We start from the raw sequence: 20,457 nt of genomic DNA, 5'->3' as shown, positions 1-20,457 counted from the left end.
TTTGTTGCAGGTATGTTATTGTGTTGTATGTATTTTAGTGTTTACGGCAGTCTTAAAAGCTTTAAAGTTATAGTCACCGAGCTCAATAGCTGCAGTCGCTTAAGTGCGGCCAGTATCGAGTATTCGGGAGATAGTACGTTCAAACCCCACTGTCGGCAGCTCTGAAGATGGATTTCCGTGGTTTCCTATTTTCACACCAGGCAAATGCTGGGGCTGTACCTTAATTAAGGCCACGGCCGCTTCCTTCCCACTCCTAGCCCTTTTCTGTCCCTTCGTCGCCATAAGGCCTATCTGTGTCAGTGCGACGTAAAGCAACTAGCAAAAAAAAAGTTACAGTCTGGCGTCACGCGCGTGGCTGTGACCTTTAGAGGTTCATGAAATCTTGTACCTCTGCAGGATCACACATACTCTTTGGTAGGAATTCCCATACAAGCAGCATTTTCGCCTACACATCCCAGTTATGCAAACTGCCAAACTTTGTATAAACTTCACTTGCTCTTGGTCGTCTTCTTTTATTTTTTATTTTATTTATTATTTTTTTTTTTTGCGTCGCACCGACACAGATATGTCTTATGGCGACGATGGGATAGGAAAGGCCTATGAACTGGAAGGAAGCGGCCGTGGCCTTAATTAAGGTACAGCCCCGGCATTTGCCTGGTGTGAAAATGGGAAACCACGGAGAACCATCTTCAGGGCTGCCGATAGTGGGGCTCGAACCCACTATCTCCTGATTACTGGATACTGGCCGCACTTAAGCGACTGCAGCTATCGAGCTCGGTTCGTGGTCGTGTAGCAGGAGTACTTCATTTGAATGCTTGCACAGAGGAAAAGTCCTTTTTTCTTGAGTGTCTGAAGACGAGGGCCAACATAATATTTATTCATTCTTGGTCATTATAGGCCAGAAAATGATGGGTTTTATTTGTCCTTTTTTGCCATTTTCCGGCGGTTTTCACTTTTTTAGGTCTTAACGACTTTTTTTGCGACTTCACCTCTTTTCGACTACATATGTATTGCCCATTCTAAATTCGAATTATCATTAGTTCATCCGTCACCTCTTAAACTTTTCTGTAGGAAGAGAGAAAATGAAATGAAAATTGAATGAAACGAAATGAAAAATTAAACTAGTGCTTGTAAACACCGGGGGTATCAAATTATGTACAAGATAAGTGAAATGCTGAAAGGAGAAAATTTTGATGCGAGTGTTTTTGAAGAGGAAGACCTCACTTGCTTCAAGTATGAATCCTGAACATCTGTTGATGAGGAGAGACGTTTCTCAGTGTTTTCCAACGTAGTCTGAAAACCGACGATCCTTTAAACCGAAAATCCTGGAGATGACTATTGTGATATACTGCAAAACTAAATGAGGTAGGGTTTCCAAATTCCAGTTTCTGTAACCTGTGTGGTTGAACCAAATATGATTCTAGTTATACTAATTTCAATTTCTTTCTCCAGGATGCCCATTGTGGGTTCAGTGGATTCATTCTAGGTGGGAAAACCGTTTCATTCTAAATTCTACAAGAATTTTTTAAACACATATGGAATTTCTATTTTTTAATTGTTCATCTCAAAATATATATAATGTCCGAAAGAAGGAGTATTTCACTTATATATTTTTGCATTGTTTGTTTGCATACTACCAGAATTTTTCATTTTAAAACATCATATTCCTTCATTAAATATAATTGAAACTAAAACTATGAAGGAATTTGGATCGCATTTTTACGTCTTTTTTTGTCAGTTTTTGGTCATTTCTTGGATATTTTTAGGTCTTTCCACAGGTCTTTTTAAGGCAATGTATAGGTCTTCAATTTCCGAGCCCTATTTTGAACTTACAACTACAGCAAAATAAATATTAAAGGTAATATCACCGATATAATGTGGGTGTTCACGTGCTTCTGTGATCTTTTAGACGGAACACTAGGGCACATTGCCAATGAATGTAGTTTTTGGTGAGAGATATCCTGGTAAGCTGTACCGCACAATGAATCGCTTAAGATCCACTTCAAGAGAAGAGATCTACAGTATATTGTTAACAGACTATAAACTACAGTAGCACAAGGCTTAAATTTCTCGGACGTTAAAGATGACTCTGTGACCGTCAAAGTGTGAACATTCAGGATTCCATTGATATTGAATATATAATACGCGCCTTTGCTGGCAGGACGTAGTGTTTACAGTGCACTATGTCTTCTGGTATAGGCTAGAGGGATTTTTGTTGCTTTCATTGATCTGTCTCTGTCTTATCCTTCGCTTTGACTATATGAAAGTGACTGAGGTATGAGCGATGCTAGTAATGCCATTCCTTCTGCAGCCAGTCCCTGCTATGAATGGTGTGAAAATGTTGTTCATAGGGTCGGTTGGTGCATGCATTTCAGTGGGCTTGGCAGACTGATATGTAATAGCAACTTCTGGCTCGGTGAGGAAAGCAACGGGAAACTACCTCACTTCTCATTTCCCCAGTACGCCTCTTCAGTGATCCCTAGGCCATCTATGACAGCTGATGACAGAGCTGTTGAGGATCCAACCAGCCTTAGGGCTGAAGACTGAACATACATACAATACCACATCCACATGCCATTATACGAGGGCTGGAGCTTAAATAGTGGCAACACTGCTGTGGAGTCCGGCTCCATGGCTAAATGGTTAGCGTGCTGGCCTTTGGCCGCAGGGGTCCCGGGTTCGATTCCCGGCAGGGTAGGGAATTTTAACCATAATTGGTTAATTCCGCTGAGACTGGGGCTAGGCATACGTATTGTCATCATCATCACGACGTCTCTTCAACAGAGTAAACTATTTAGGATACTCAGATTTGTAAATTTATTATTCAACATTAAAATTAAGTACTGGTAACAAATTTTATATTTTATTTGTTTTGAACAATGGTATTTCTGAAACAGAAATAGATGTCTTCACGTCTGTACCCATTATTGTACAAACTTTCTTTGGTACCACCAGACATCCCAGAATGCATGTGGATGGCCCAGACTACCATAACCTGAAAAATATAGGAATCGAAAAGATACTTTAAAATTCATGGAATATAAGTGTCATCTTTTCCCGTAGCTGGCACGAGATGGGAATATACGACCTTCCAGTCATCACTGACTACATTCTGCAGAGAACTGGTCAAGAGAAGCTGTCTTTCATCGGGCATTCCATGGGGGCAAGCATGTTCTTTGTTATGACTTCAGAGATGCCTGAGTACAATAAAAAGTTCAATTTTATGATTGCCTTGACACCTGCCGTGTATATAGAGTACTGCAGATCGCCAGTGCCGAAAATGTTCGCTATCGCCGGTAAACAGCTGGAGGTGAGTAAAGTTGTGCGACAATCAGAAAGTTGCTCTTCCTATACCCTTACAATATATAACTAAAAGTATCCCGTAAGTATATTTCTTTACTAAGAAATGCAACTGTTAAAAACTTCTAACATGTTATTGTAAAAGTCTTCCTACAAATTCTCTGAAAAACGTAAAAGTAGTGAGCGTGACGTAAATTCAGTGTGTATTCTCCCAAGAGCGTAGGGTACTAAGTGAAACGTAAACAGACTACAGCTAAGCTAATGCAGTGAGATCATAGTTGCCATCCATGATATTCTGAAAAAGAAAGAAGTTAATACTTGGACAAAACTATCTTTACATCGGTCTCTTTCCAAACCGACTTAGCTGTACGGGTGTGAAAGCTGGGTGGGTACAGTATATGTTATTCATAACACACATGAAAGATGCGAGAATGGATCTGGTAGAAACATTTGGGAACAGTGATAGGAGGATACTCGAAATGAGGAGATAAAGGCTAAGCCCGGAATTATCTCGATAGAAGAAGCTGTACGTATAAATCGGCTTCGGTGCTCGGTTCATGTGGGATGAATATAGTACCTAATAGAATAGTGGACTCGGTCATGGAGGTTAAGAGAAGTACAGTGGAGAAAGGTCAAGGTGACGATGGGTAGTCTCAGCTTTAAATGACTGAAATATAAGAGATGTGGAAGTAAACGAAGCTACAGAGCTAGTTGCAAATAAAGAATTGTTCAGGCGCGTAGTTAATTCACAGTGGCTTACAGACTGATCGCTGGAAGGCATTACAGTCTATATTGAAGATGTATGTATGTATGTATAGTATGCGCACTTTTTAGTAATAGATTTTTGTACTCGTTGGAGAAGTAAGAAGGGTTCCGTTAATACTGCCAACTGAATGAAAATGAAATCTGAATTGAATCGATAATATGATCGATCGATATAAATTTTATAAACCTTTATTATTTTAAGCAAACAACTGTGTCACACACACAATATATAATACTATATAACATTTCCCGTTGCGAAACGTGTTCCTAGCATGAATTCTATAGTTTGGCTTTGCTGTGTAAACAACAACAGTACGAGTACTTAAAGTGTACGCCAGATGTCGCACAGCGATGATAAGCAATTCTTAGTTTGTGTTTCAAAGGTTGCCAATACGAATTTCGAAGATAACCGAAGGCGACCACTTCAGCACTAGGGTGTACTGTCCGCACACTTTATCTTGATGCATTTGTGTACGGAGTGAGGAGTAAGGAGGGAGCTGTCCCGGTATCGATAGTGCTGCCTGGTGCTGCCAACTGAATGAAAATGAAATCTGAATTGAATCGAGAAGATGATCGATCGATATGAAATTTCTAAACCGTTATCATCTTAAGCCAACAACTATGTCACATAGGGGAAGGTCGGGAGGTATCGGACAGCGGGTGGTATCGGACAGTCACAGAATGTCTTTGTTAGCAGCATGTGGCAGAACCTGTTTAGTTACTCACAGGTCCGCCCGCATGTTTGAAGGGTGGGTACATTCTATTCAGTCGAGAGGCAGGGTCGTTTATGAGTGGTGGTGTATTTCTGTTCATTGTGTGATTTTCGGCCCGCACGGATTTATTTTTACCAAGAAGCAGCAGCAACAAGGGTTTGTTGTATTGAATTTTAAGTACATTAGCAGAAACAGTACTCCTTACTCTGTAATATCGTGCTTTTAGAATCAGCTTCTTTTCGAACGTTCTCGTTCAGTTCCAGTTGTTTCTTAAGGGAGTCATTCGGGCGGTATCGGACACGAAACTGGCGGGCGGTATCGGACATCATAGGTTGCAGTTCCGTCCAGGTTACTTATGGTACTATCCTTTGTTTTAGGTAAACATGGGGAAGATACGAGGACAATGGGAAGAAGGCAATATGATATTAGCCGTGAATAGTGTCAGGGACAATAAAATGAGTATTAGAGAGGCCAGTCAACGTTTTTCTGTTCCAAAAAGCACGTTAGGTGATAGAATTAAAGCTCTTGGTGCTGGTAAAGAGATTCCTATCAAAGTGTGTACGGGGAACAGTGGGACGTATCAGAGAACGTTCTCAGATGAAGAAGAGAATGACCTGTTCATGCATATAAAAACACTGGACAGCCAACTCATGCCACTCAACAAAACTGAATTTTTAAAACTTGTGTATCAATTTGCTGAGGAATTGAGAGTTGAACATAGGTTTAATAAAACTAAAATGATGGCAGGAATGGACCTTTATTATGATTTTATGAAGAGTCACCAGGACCTCAGTTTGAGAACGGCTGAGTCTACTAGCTTGCAGCGAACAGTAGGCTTCAACAAGGAGCAAGTGGACAAATTTTTTGATAAATTAAATGATCTTGTGACAAAATATTTCTTTATTCCATCAAGAATCTTCAACGCTGATCAGACGTTAAATTGTTTGTATTATGAATGTGAAAAATTTATTTTTGTTCGAACGATTGACTGTCCGATACCACCCTCCAGTTTTCAAACATGCGATTTTGTATTGATCTCGTAATTTGTTAATATTGTCCGTGTTTTTCATTATGATTTAATATATTCAAGTGAGTACGTTAATATAAGACTATAGATGCATATAAAATGAATTACACGTTTTATTTCCTATTCAATAAAAAAAATTATGGCAAAAAAGTTAAACTGTCCGATACCTCCCGACCTTCCCCTACACATTATATAACATTATAAAACATATCTCTCGATGCGAATCTTGTTCCTAGCATGAATTCTATACTTTGACTTTGATGTGTAAACAACAACAGTACCAGTACGTAAAGTTTACGCCAGATGTCGCACAACGATGCTTAAGCGATTCATAGTTTGTGTTTCAGAGGTTGCCAGTATGAATCTCGAAGATCGCCGAGGTCGACCGATTCAGCACTAGGTTGTAAATGCACCAAGATAAAGTGTGCGGATAGTAAATCTATCACTAAAAAGTGCGCAGATAGTATGTATGTCCAATAGCATTATAGATCTGCATACTGTAAATGTTTGAGCCTCTGTTTGAATGTGCTAGGATGCCAGTTCAGAGCATGTTTCCGTTGTGATTCGTGATCGTTTATTCTCTCGGAACCATACCACAGATCAAACAAAATGTCAACCTCACATGACATTAAAACTCTGCGGCGTAAAGAACTAAAGACTTATACAAGCTGGACTAAACACCACGTGTATATAAGAACTGAATCATCATCATTTTTAAAAGGATTTTATACTAGAGTGCAATATCATCTTGTACATATTTTATTGAACATTCATCTAAGCAGGTGTTACAGTGTGTTTTAAATTGTTTTAAAATTGTTTGTGTTTGCCTGATATGACTCTTTGGCTGATGATGGCACGAGTTAAGTGCCGGAACTAGTACCTCATGTAAACGACATGTGATCTATTCACATTAATAAATGTCTTTGTAATGAATAGATGGATGGACCCCTAATAATTTCAATTATTGTAGATGGACAGCAGTAAATGGTATGATAGCAAACAGATGAAAAGTCAGGGTGATAGTACCTCACGGGATCACTGTAAGTACCTAGGTGTTAATATAAGGAATCACACTAACGAAGATATATAACGGGAAGTCAAATGAAAACGGAACACCCGCTACAACGTGACCATGGAATGGTCCTATTCAAAAGTAATTACCAAAAGCGTTAATTCATTATCCCACTGGGAGACGAGACAATCAATTCCAGTTTATAGAACGAGGTAGGTCGCTGACGGATCCACAGCCACATGTACTCTTGCACGTCCTCGTCCGAATGAAACCAACGTCCACGAATGTCTTTCTTCCTCTGATTCGTCGGTTTTCCCGGATAAGGCCATCAATCCATCCTATCACATTATGGCTCGATAGGCCTGTCCTGGGCGCGCATTGTCTTGCAGTGATGTGCGCCCTTCTCGGAATCTCCTATACCACTCGTGCACACTCGGCATGCAGTGTTTGCCATACACAACAGACATGCGACGATGAATTTCGCGTACTCACCCTCAGCCTCCAGAAAACGAGCCACACTTCTCTGCTCTTCTTTGCTTGTCTTCATATCTACAGCTGGACGAACACACAAGACCAGTCCGTGCACCAACAAAGACATAACTCAACAACTGCGTGCACCTGTGAGTTGTCACTATGCAGTTCTCCTTCCACAGCGATGGGAGTATCGATACGTGAAAACAGTGTTGCCACCTTTCGCGGGGAATGTGCGTTATGGCGGGTGTTCGGTTTTCATTTGACTGCCCCTTATAAATAAAGGTCATAGATTTCTTTATATGGTTATGAGGGCATCGAGGGGTTGTAATAAGGATGTATAGGAGAAGGCATATAAGTCTCAGGTAGGACACCAATTTCTGTCTAATCTGCACCTCATTCTTAATCTCTTTATTTCCCTGTTATAATATAATGGGTTCTTATTATTATTTATCACTTTTAAAGGTACATAATCTGTTTTCACTCTCCTCAACAATTGTTTTAACCCATCCAATAGGCTGTTTACATTTGTATTTACCATTTTCCATTGATAATAGTTCCTTTCAAAATGTCCTCATGCCTTCTTATCAAACATATAGCATTGCCTAATAGTTCTACTTTTATGAAATTCCTTTCCATCACATTTATTTTTAACTACGACAAAGACAGCTTCATGATCACTTATACCATCTTTCACTTCAGTTTCTCTGTACAGGTCATCTGCTTTTATCAGTACCACATCTAGAAAGTGTTTCCCTGTAATTGGTTCCTTCAATTTCTGATTCAGCTGTCCTTCATATATGAACTTATTCACCCTTTGTTGGCCATATTTTCTGTCGTTCGCATTCCCTTCCAAGTTAACGTTTGGTAAGATCAGATCACTCGCTACAATAACATTCCTCTGTGTCGTTCCCCACATACTGATTATCTTAACAAATAATTCCGTATCACCGTCAGCGCCAGCCTTGCCAGGTCTGTACACCGCAAAATATCAAGATGCCTATTACAGATTAGCCTCACACCTAGAATTGCATGTTTCTCATCCTTAACTTTTCATAGCCTACAAATTCTCCTTTCACAAGTATGAATACTCCCTATCATGTCGTTTATAAGTTGTCCCAACGATAAACGCTCCAGTTTCGTGAGAAAATTTCCGCATCCACATATTACTTCACAGCCATGATTCGATTCCTATGAAAAAAAATGAAATGGCGTATGGCTTTTAGTGCCGGGAGTGTCCGAGGACAAGTTCGGCTCGACAGCTGCAGGTATTTTCATTTGACACCCGTAGGTGACCTGCGCGTTGTGATGAGGATGAAATGATGATGAGGACGACACATACACCCAGCCCCAGTGTCAGCGGAATTAACCAATTATGGTTAAAATTCCCGACCCTGCCTGGAATCGAACCCAGGACCCCTGTGACCAAAGGCCAGCACGCTAACCATTCAGCCATGGAGCCGGATATTCAATTCCTATATAAATATATATCTATAATTCTATATCTACACTGACTGACAGAGCAAATGCAACACCAAGAAGGAGTGGTTCGAAAGGGATGAAAGTTGGGAAAAAAACAGAGACGGCACGGACGAATAATTGATGTTTATTTTAAACCGATATGCAGGTTACACAATGCGCACGGCATCGACTCCGTAGGATGTAGGACCACCGCAAGCGGCGACGCACGCAGAAACACGTCGAGGTACAGAGTCAATAAGAGTGCGGATGGTGTCCTGAGGGATGGTTTCCATTCTCCGTCAACCATTTGCCACAGTTGGTCGTCCGTACGAGGCTGGGGCAGAGTTTGCAAACGGCGTCCAATGAGATCCCACACGTGTTCGATTGGTGAGAGATCCGGAGAGTACGCTGGCCACGGAAGCATCTGTACACCTCGTAGAGCCTATTGGGAGATGCGAGCAGTGTGTGGGCGGGCATTATCCTGCTGAAACAGAGCATTGGGCAGCCCCTGAAGGTACGGGAGTGCCACCGGCCGCAGCACATGCTGCACGTAGCGGTGGGCATTTAACGTGCCTTGAATACGCACTAGAGGTGACGTGGAATCATACGCAATAGCGCCCCAAACCATGATGCCGCGTTGTCTAGCGGTAGGGCGCTCCACAGTTACTGCCGGATTTGACCTTTCTCCACGCCGACGCCACACTCGTCTGCGGTGACTATCACTGACAGAACAGAAGCGTGACTCATCGGAGAACACGACGTTCCGCCATTCCCTCATCCAAGTCGCTCTAGCCCGGCACCATGCCAGGCGTGCACGTCTATGCTGTGGAGTCAATGGTAGTCTTCTGAGCGGACGCCGGGAGTGCAGGCCTCCTTCAACCAATCGACGGGAAATTGTTCTGGTCGATATTGGAACAGCCAGGGTGTCTTGCACATGCTGAAGAATGGCGGTTGACGTGGCGTGCGGGGCTGCCACCGCTTGGCGGCGGATGCGCCGATCCTCGCGTGCTGACGTCACTCGGGCTGCGCCTGGACCCCTCGCACGTGCCACATGTCCCTGCGCCAACCATCTTCGCCACAGGCGCTGCACCGTGGACACATCCCTATGGGTATCGGCTGCGATTTGACGAAGCGACCAACCTGCCCTTCTCAGCCCGATCACCATACCCCTCGTAAAGTCGTCTGTCTGCTGGAAATGCCTCCGTTGACGGCAGCCTGGCATTCTTAGCTATACATGTGTCCTGTGGCACACGACAACACGTTCTACAATGACTGTCGGCTGAGAAATCACGTTACGAAGTGGGCCATTCGCCAACGCCGTGTCCCATTTATCGTTCGCTACGTGCGCAGCACAGCGGCGCATTTCACATCATGAGCATACCTCAGTGTCGTCAGTCTACCCTGCAATTGGCATAAAGTTCTGACCACTCCTTCTTGGTGTTGCATTTGCTCTGTCAGTCAGTGTATCTTTACAATAGGTCTACAGTTTAACACTAACAGTTTTAGGTCATCCTTACTTGCTTCCTATACTGTCATCGCCGCTCTCTAGTCCATTCCCTGAGTGTACGTACCTCCCTGTAACTCGTCTAAACAAACGCTCTAACTTACATGTACCGTTGCGGTCCAAGTGAAGAGCATCTGAACGCATATTCCTATATTCTGCTCACCCATTAGGATCTACAAATCTCACTCCCAATTTGCCACATACCCATTTCATAGTTTCGTTTAAATCCCCAATCACCCTCTAGTGTACGCGACCCACACCAGCTTTCCCCGACACGAGAACTGGACAAGATCCAAAGGAAAATAGCATGATTTGTTCTGGGTGATTTCCGCAAAAACAGCAGTGTAGCAAACTATGGTCTGGGGAAATTTGGGTGTAAGGAAACGAGCTGCTCGACTAAGTGATATGTTCCGAGCTGTCAGCGGAGTGAAGGCGTGTAATGACATTAGTAGACGAATAAACTTGAGTGGATCTTTTAAAAGAAGGAAAGATCATAATATAAAGATAAAATTGGAATTCAGGAAGACACACTGGGGCAAATATTCATTTATTGGAAGATGAATTATGGATGAATATAATTTATCAAGGGAAATATCACGTAAATTTCCAAATTCTTTGAAGTCATTTAAGAAAAAATAACTGATGGGGAATCTGCCACCTGGGCGATAACCCTAAGTGCATATTGATTTACTGATTCATTCACAGTGTCCTGGAGCGTGAGACATTGGGGATACAACTGGGGAGGATGACCAGTACCTCGCCAGGTGGCCTCACCTGCTATGCTGAACAGGGGCCTTGCGGGGGGATGGGAAAATTGGAAGGGATAGGCAAGGAAGAGGGAAGGAAGCGGCCGTGGACTTAAATTAGGTACAATCTCGGATTTTGCCTGGAGGAGAAGTGGGAAACCACGGAAAACCACTTCCAGGATGGCTGAGGTGGGAATCGAACCCACCTCTAATCAGTTGACCTCCCGAGGCTGAGTGCACCCCGTTCCAGCCCTCGTACCACTTTTCGAATTTCGTGGCAGAGCCGGGAATCGAACCCAGGCCTCCGGGGGTGGCAGCTAATCACACTAACCACTACATCACAGAGGCGGACTTGTATACTTTCTTTTGGATTTATTTATTTTCATCTTGTACTCTTCCAAGACTGTGTCCATACCATTCAGAAATTTCTCCCGATTCTTTCTACAGACTCACATAAAATAGGCGTATTTTATAACTGTATCATCGGCAAATCTCAGAGTACTGATTTCCTTTACTTGCGTTGTGATTCTCATATTCCTCTTTGATTTTCTTTAAGGCCTGTTATATATAAACTTTGAAAGCCCGCCTGGTGGTCATGATCGATAAGGCGTTGAAGTCTAAACGATCTGACACAGAGGTTAGCCGGTTCGAGTCCCGTTAGTCGAAATAATTTTCACCATTAGAATGTTGGCCGGTAGGGTAGGGAAGGTGGTGGTATACAATTTCTAATCCCTAGATTGCGTGCCAAAAGCCTGGATTAAATTCCAAACCTCTACGCAATGCTCACATGGTGAGGGCATATGACGCTGTTGATAGTGATTCGTCCGTCCTATGGGGATATCAAGCCTTGAGCAGACCCCTTGTGCTATTCGACAGGAGTAGGCTACGTGCCGGCACCGGGTTTCACCCTCTCCCTACTATCATATATCACATCTGTCATTAATTCCTCTGATGAGGTTGACATCAGGAAGCGCATCCGGTTATAAAAACCCGCTACGACAGATTCATCTCACCTCATACCCGACCCCGTAGAGAAACAGGACAAGGGTTGGACAAACAAACGTATATAAACTTTGAAAAGGAGAGGAGACAAAGTGCAGCCTTGACTCGCTCCTTTTTGGATTGCTACTTCTTCTTCATAGCCTTCGATTTTTATCACAGCAGTGTGATTTTTGTACAGACTGTAGATAATCCTTCCTTCTCGGTATCTGATCCCGATCACCTTCAGAATCTCAAATATCTTGGTCCAATCAACATTATCGAATGCCTTTCCTAGATCTACATGGGCTTTTCGTTCTGAATTCGATGCTCTAAGGTCAGGTGTAATGTTAGGATTGCTTCACGTATTCCTACATTTCGTCTGAAGCCAAACTGATCTTCTCCCAACTCAGCTTCAATTTATTTTTACATTTTCTGTAAGTGATACGAGTATACAAGCGTGAGATAATAAACTGGTGAGGTAGTTTTTACACTTGTCACGAGAGGACGTGCACGATACCTTGGAAAACCTTGCAACCTCAGCAAACCTAAATGGCCTAAACAGTCAACATATAAATAAGACAAAAAACATAACCATGGTGTTCAGAAACGGAGGAAAGCTACGACTCCACGATAAAGACATCACTTATTCTTGGCAGGAGAAAAGCTGCAGGTATAATAATCGAGCAAGTACTTAGGTATAACATTGCAACCGTTTGGAGAAACATTTACGACCAATCTGAAAGATAGAACCACATGTGTATTATACGTTGTTTTGGATTTATTTATTTTCATCTTGTACTCTTCCAAGACTGTGTCCATACATTTCAGAAATTTCTCCCTATTTTCTGCAGACTCACATAAAATAGGCGTAACTGTATCATCGGCAAATCTCAGAGTACTGATTTCCTCTACTTGGGTTATGATTCCCAAATTCCTCTTTGATTTTCTTAACCGCCTGTTATATTTAAACTTTGAAAATGAGAGGGGACAAACTGCAGCTATAGTCTATAGTCTTATCCTATAATTTCAAAAAGTTCGAAATTTATCGAACTCCCTGGGAAAATTATTCCAACCTCTATTTCATTTTCCTATAAATGAACATTTGACCCAATTAATCCTCTTGAAATCCAACTTTATCTTCATTTTATGGTTTTATCAAGTTTTAAAACCTCTATTAAAGCTCATTTAGGCCGGCTCCGTGGTGTAGGGGTGTCTGCCTCTCGCCCGGAGGCCCCGGGTTTGATTCCCGGCCAGGTCAGCGATTTTTCTCTCGACTTGAGGGATGGTTCGACGTCCACTCAGCCTCCGTGATTGGAATTGAGGAGCTATATGAGAGTGATATGTCGGCCCCGGTCTCGAAAGCCCAGAATAACGGCCGAGAGGATGCGTCGTGGTGACCACACGGCCCCTGGTAATCTGCAGGCCTTCAGGCTGAGCAGCGGCCCCTGGGCAGGTCATAGCCGTTTCAAAGGCGTTAAGTGCCGTGCGATTTGGTTTCTTGTTTTTTTTATTAAACCTTATTCATCTACTAATGTAATTCCAACCTATCTCTCCACGGACAGCTCAGAGCATGCCACTTAGTCGAGCAGGCCGTCTCCTTACTCCTTCCCAGCCCAATGTTTGCAACATTTTTATTATACTACTCTTTTGTCAAAAATCACCCAGAACACATCGTGCTGCTGCGATGAAGGCAAAGAAATTGATAAGATTATTACCTGTCGTGATCCTAAGGAACTGGACAGGCTGGGCACTTGGGTTCAATTCTGCGTGTTTAAAATCATTTACATTAGAGAGGAGATTGTGTAATGAAATTGCTTTTAAATCTAAATCTTGCAGTTTCATCTTACTGTTCAAGTATTCACAACATTCATATTCCAATAGAACATCTGGAACTACATACAGACATGGACAAAAGTATTCATACCCCAACCCATCCAACACAAAATACTTTATTGCTGGACCAATACGGAGTACAGGTCAAAATTACAAATCGAAACGTATACCTTGTAGAGCAGTGGTCATTACAAAGCACAAAATAAACTGGACGTAAATAACAGTACATAACAAAGCAACAAATTCGTACTCCATGACACTACTTGTCTGGACGTAAGTATTCATACCGTATTACAAAAGAGTTCACAACTCAATCAGTAGCGCGTTTGTTTGCCTTTCCTGTATATTATTTCTTTTAACCTACTGGGCATTGGGTACTCCAGTTTCCGTGTTAGTTTATATGATATGTTCCCCCATTCCTGTTGCAGTAACTGTTTCAAGTGTGTTTTACTTGTTATGTGGTGTTTTCTTCGTCTGGACTCCAATTCACTCCATAGATGTTCAATGAGGTTGGTATCCGGCGATTGGGGAGGAGTTTTTAATGTGCGCGGCGTGTTGTAGAGTACTCACAAACGAACAATTTCCGCCGTATGTTTGGGGATCATTGTCATGTAGGAAGTAAAACTCATTAGCAATCCCAAGCTCTTCGGTGCTTTTGCGAACGTTTTCTTTCAGGGTGTTCAAATATTGAAATCTGTCCGTAAATACCAACTCCCCGACACCTGAAGCGGCCATTGAGCCCCACACCATAACCCCACCCCCGCCGTGCTTCACAGTGGTAACGAGGTTCTGTTCATCGAGCTCTGTGTCAGGGCGTCTCCACACTAAAATGCGTCCATCACTTCGGAAAATATTAAGTTTACTCTCATCTGTAAACATCACTGTCGACCAAAACGCATGATCTTTCGTCACACATTCTTTTGTAAATTGTATTCTCTTCCGTCGATTCACTTTCGTTATGCGCGGTTTCTTTCTTGGGACCCTAGATTGATACCCAGCACGATGAACGACCCTCCTTATTATTTTGTTTGACACCGCATGATGGAAATATTCTGCCAGCTGCGATGCTATTGCCGAAGATGTAGTTTGAGCTTGTTTTTTAATTGTGGTTACTATTAACCTTTCTCCTCGTACGGTCAGTTCCTTCGGACGTCCACTTCTTTTCTTGCTTATAAGAACAACCTGTCCTTTTAACCTTTGTATGATGCTTTACACAGTTGGTTAACTTCTTCCAATGATGTTTCTGATCTCGGAATACTATTTTCCTTGGTGGTGAAGGCGTAGAAGGCGTCTCTCTTCAACAGATGTCTCCTTGGTTTTCCTCGCCATTGGTCTAGTACTGTCTATGACCAGCTGATCAGTACGTCTCTGTCTGCATCTGCTACACAACTAATGCCACGGAACAACACAGGTTCCTCTTTACTCGTTCAAACCCCATTTTTAAATGTAAGGTATGAATACCTATGTCCAGACAAGTAGTGTCATGGAGTACGCATTTGTTGGTTTGTTATGTACCGTACTGTTGTTTACTTCCAGTTTATTTTGTGCTTTGTAATGACCACTGCTGTACAAGGTATACGTTTCGATTTGTAATTTTGACCTGTACTCCGTATTGGTCCAGCAATAAAGCATTTTATATTGGATGGCTAGGGGTATGAATACTTTTGTCCATATCTGTACTTTCTATATGTGGTGTTAATTTTATCACTGGAGCGTATTTTACTACTTGGTCTGTGTGCTTACATGGTTCATTAAATACCAATATACCAATTTCTTTTGGGGTTACATCATTGGTTTACTGGCATACTATTGTTACTTTTGTTGGTCCAGGACTTAATGTGTATACTGTATATCTCCACAGATAACAAAGTTTATTGTTTGATATATGTGACATCCTTATTGCAATACTCAAGTATTACCCTTGCTTCTTTTAGTAAATCAATTCCAACAGTCTTTTTGTCCCTGTACTAATTTTAGAACAACACGAGGAAATATAGAACACAAGTTTTTGTAAACATGTTATTCTCTGGTCTGACAGGGCTAAAAGAAAAAAACGAACTTTGTAACACCGATCGTTGTGTTTCAGTGGCTGTCAAATCTGCTCGGAATATACCTGATTTTACCTCGTACGCAGCTAATCACGTTCGTTGGACGGCATTTTTGTTCAGACGGAGCTGTGACTCAACCCATCTGCGTCGACATCTTGGACCTTAACGTGTCCTATAACCAGAAGGAAACAAATATTGTAAGTAAGCAATCATTTGGTTAAATAAATGCAGTCATTATTATTCGGACATGTCTCTACTCTACTTTACTGATATTATTTTACAATCCTACAGTGGTGAGTTGGCGTGGAATGACGTAAGTAGAAGAATAAGCTTGAGTGGAACTTTTAAAAAAAGATCATAATATGAAGATAAAGTTGGAACTCAAGAGGAAAGATTGGGACAATTATTCATTTATAGGACGAGGAATAAACTATTAGAATAAATTATCAAGGGAGATGTTCGGTAAATTTCCAAGTTTGTTGAAAATATTCAAGAAAAAATTAGGGAAACAATTATAAATAAATGTAAATATGAGGCAAACAATTCATAGAGAATCTGCCACCTGAGCGACCAGCCTAAACGCAGATCATTGATTGATTGATTGATTGATTTATTGATTGATTGATAAAATATTACATCCCGAAATCTACTGCCTGTGACTTTCTTGTTACAATATAAACGTAAAAATAGTTCAACTCCTTGCAAATCACTAAAAATGCCTCATACATGCGACTTGTACCTTTTCCACCCCATGCCCGAGTTAACTCGGTTGTCAACACGATGAGTTAACTCCACCCCATGCCCGAGTTAACTCGGTTGTCAACACGATGAGTTAACTCCACCCCATGCCCGAGTTAACTCGGTTGTCAACACGATGAGTTAACTCGGTTGTCAACATGATGAGTTAACTCGGATTTCAAGCAGTGCACTATTCTCCACTTCCGAGTTCAGTCTGACATTGTAATTTTGTTCTTCATCACATGCTCTGCTCAGACGAAGGACGATTCATAAATCACCTTACCGTATTTTGAAGATAATTATGTGCTTTGTGTTTTTCTTTCACAGCTGTCCTCTGAGATGGGTACGCAGAAAAGTAAAGGAATTATGAAGGAAGATTATACTTTAGAAACTTTAGGGTATGATGATGAGCCTGACTTTTATGAGTGTAGTGAAGATAATTTACAGTAAAATAAGCTGTACACATCTATCACACAAATGTCAAGTTCTGGTAAAAGAGCCAAAGTTGTCGTTCCATGACTGTTCAAGAGCTGCGTAAATACAAGGTGTTTTTAGCCTATTGCAGCCATTGTCGAAACATCCAAAAAAATATGGTATGGGACACACATAAGGAGGAGCCTCCGTGGCTCAGACGGCAGCGCGTCGGCCTCTCACCGCTGGATGCCGTGGTTCAAATCCCGGTCACTCCATGTGAGATTTGTGCTGGACAAAGCGGAGGTGGGACAGGTTTTTCTCCGGATACTCCGGTTTTCCCTGTCATCTTTCATTCCAGCAACACTCACCATTCTCATTTCATAGCATCTATCAGTCATTAATAAATCACTTTGGGAGTGGCGACCCCATCGTACTTTATAGAGCTATTTTGCTAACACGTGGAGTAAATCAATATCTGCTTCATTCATTACATCCCTGACCCGGTCATTGACTGGAAAACAGGTTGTAGGTTTTCACACGCATAAGGCTGAAAAGAACTTGTGGGTCTCTTCACTGCATGCGTGGCAACGCAGAATACAACACAACGGTCAGAAAATAACTATGAATCGCTAGCTTCAATAGTAATGGGGGAGATATATTAAGAGTCATTCCTTAGAGACCAACGTTAGGTGACCAAACCCGATGTTGTTGAGGAGTATTATTAAAACAGTCATTTCGCATAGGCCATGAAAGCTACTGTAAAGTAACAACTTCCACTCTCCGTAGCCTGAATACTAACAAGAGATCTGTTTGGGTTGGACCGAACAGATTTCAATGAGACTCGGAAGAATGATCAATTAACATATCGTGAATTTAATGGTAGTAATCGTTTTGCCATAAAATCAGCGTTGCTGGAAAACAGCTTGATGGCTCGGAGCATTTACCTGATGTTGACACATGCTACGGTATATAGAAATATACCAAAAGTTATGTTTCAAAGTTCCATAAAACACACCTTACTGAAAATTATAGTTTGACAACACAAACAGAATTTCGCGCTTTATAGAGTTATTTTGCTAACACGTGGAATATAATAATAAGAGTTGTAATGCTTGTGTATCGTTTATAATAACGACCAAAATATTATTTAGTATGCAGTCTTTGATAGCCATATCTATATATATAAAATCCTTAATTCTGTCCGTCATTCACAGCAATATTGAGAAAACGAGAAGGTTTCAATAGCTGAACTTGGTACCAGTTATAGATTTCTATGTCTTCTTCTTCTCCTTCTTAACCTTTTTACCCTCCAGGGACGGTTTTTCCCTCGGCCTCAGCGAGGGATCCCACCTCTACCGCCTCAAGGGCAGTGTCCTGCAGCTTCAGACTCTGGGTCGGGGGATACAACTGGGGAGGATGACCAGTACTTCGCCCAGGTGGCCTCACCTACTATGCTGAACAGGGGCCTTGTGGGGGGATGGGAAGATTGGAAGAGATAGACAAGGAAGAGGGAAGGAAGCGGCCATGGCCTTAAGTTAGGTACCATCCCGGCATTTTCCTGGAGGAGAAGTGGGGAAACCACGGAAAACCACTTCCAGGATGGCTGAGGTGGGACTCGAACCGGGGTCTCCGGGGTTGGCAGCTAATCACACTAACCACTACACCACACAGGCGAACTCTATGCCTTCTTTACAAGAAAAATACAGTACAATGAATCTCTCACGACCTTGACTTTTGTACTTTCTTTCTTTCTTAAACTGTTTACCCTCCAGGTACGGCTTTTTCCCTCGGACTGAGCGAGGGATCCCACCTCTACCGCCTCAAGGGCAGTGTCCTGGAACTTCAGACTCTGGATACAACTGGGGAGGATGACCAGTACTTCGCTCAGGCGGCCTCACCTGCTATGCTGAACAGGGGCCTTGCGAGGGGATGGGAAGATTGGAAGAGATAGACAAGGAAGAGGGAAGGGAGCGGCCGTTGCCTTAAGTTAGGTACCATGCCGGCATTTGCCTGGAGGAGAGTTGGGAAACCGCGGAAAACCACTTCGAGGATGGCTGAGGTGGGAATCGAACCCACCTCTAATCAGTTGAGCTCCCGAGGCTGAGTGGACCTCGTTCCAGCGTACCACTTTGCAAAAAAATTCGTGGCAGAGCCGGGAATCGAACACTAGCACAAAAGTCCAGCAAACGCTTCCCATTCCCACTAGCCTCCTATATTCCCCGCATTTACCAATCACCCTTTCGTATCCTTCAGTTCTATTTCCAGCTCTCATATTGGAATCGCCTCTTAGCACTAACTTATCCTTGGTGTGGACCCTAACTACTATGTCACTCAATGCTTCATAAAATTTGTCAACATCCTAATCTGTACCATCACATGGTGAATACACTGACACAATTCTCGTCCTAATCTACCCACATCATTCGCCCATTTATGTGCCTAACAGAAACTATGTTGCGTGCAATAGTATTCCTGATAAAAGGCCCTAACCCACACTCTGCCCTTCTCTTTTTAACCGTCAAGTACACTTTATAATCTCCCATCTCTTCCTCATTATCTCCCCTTACCCGAATATCACTTACACCTAGCACATCCAGATGCATCCTTTTTGCTGACTCAGCCAGTTCTACTTTCTTTCTTCTGTAAACCACATTAATACTGATAGCTCCCCATCAAATTCCACTTCGTTCGCCAAGTTGTTTCCAAGAAGTCCCTCGCTTATCAAATGGGAGTGGGACTCCGTTATTCCCACAGGTCCGAGGCTTGCTTATAATGTTCTGAGCTCGGTAAATTCATGAAGCAGGATGCTATCCTACTTACAGATCGTCCAAGTGAGAATCTCTCCTCTAACGGGTTAGGGACAACGTGGATTGCACAGTCCTAGCCGCCTGAGCACAAGGAGGGCCATGACTCAGAATATGTCCGAGATGCACACTCCCATTCTATAGCTACTGGTATCCCGACTCTCATGACCACTTACTAGGCCACTCAGCTGTTGCACATGGTTCACGAACTAGGACGTGACTCTAGTAATCCACACCATGAACCATTATTATAGATTTAATCATTTTCATAAATCAATATATCATGTTGGTGTTCCGTGCCACGTGTGTAATAATCATTTCCTGTCCTCTTATGATTGGGCTCTGTTTTTCATTACAGTCAGCACTTCCTCTCATCCTGAGCCATGCACCTGCCGGAGCCTCGATAAAGACTTTCCAGCACTTCGGCCAGAACATCAACTCTGGTAAGAGACTACACAGTAATGATCATGTATAGTAGAACTCTCTACTAGCAACTTGATCTTTCCCCTCCAGTAGAGGAGAGGTACTATGCATACTTTTCTGTTAAGAAAGAAACCATTCTTTTTCAGTGTCGACTCAGTTAATACACCTCTTAAGTGTTTCAGTCTGTGGAAAGAAGAATTAGAACTTTTAGAAACAC

General features: G+C 42.3%; 1 protein-coding gene across 1 annotated transcript in view; it reads left to right on the top strand.

Annotated features, from left to right (window-relative positions):
• The window catches only part of LOC136866128 (lipase 3), a 151,050-nt gene that overhangs the window by 95,612 nt on the left and 34,981 nt on the right, over positions 1-20,457 (top strand). Inside the window, exons 4-6 of the mRNA XM_068226620.1 lie at positions 3,064-3,310; positions 15,900-16,058; positions 20,176-20,260. Coding sequence (XP_068082721.1) covers positions 3,064-3,310; positions 15,900-16,058; positions 20,176-20,260 — 491 coding nt within the window. The remainder of the gene's footprint in view (positions 1-3,063; positions 3,311-15,899; positions 16,059-20,175; positions 20,261-20,457) is intronic.

The sequence above is a fragment of the Anabrus simplex genome, chromosome 3, assembly GCF_040414725.1.
Source record: "Anabrus simplex isolate iqAnaSimp1 chromosome 3, ASM4041472v1, whole genome shotgun sequence".
NCBI lineage: Eukaryota > Metazoa > Arthropoda > Insecta > Orthoptera > Tettigoniidae > Anabrus > Anabrus simplex.
This window is presented reverse-complemented; position numbering and strand designations above follow the sequence as displayed.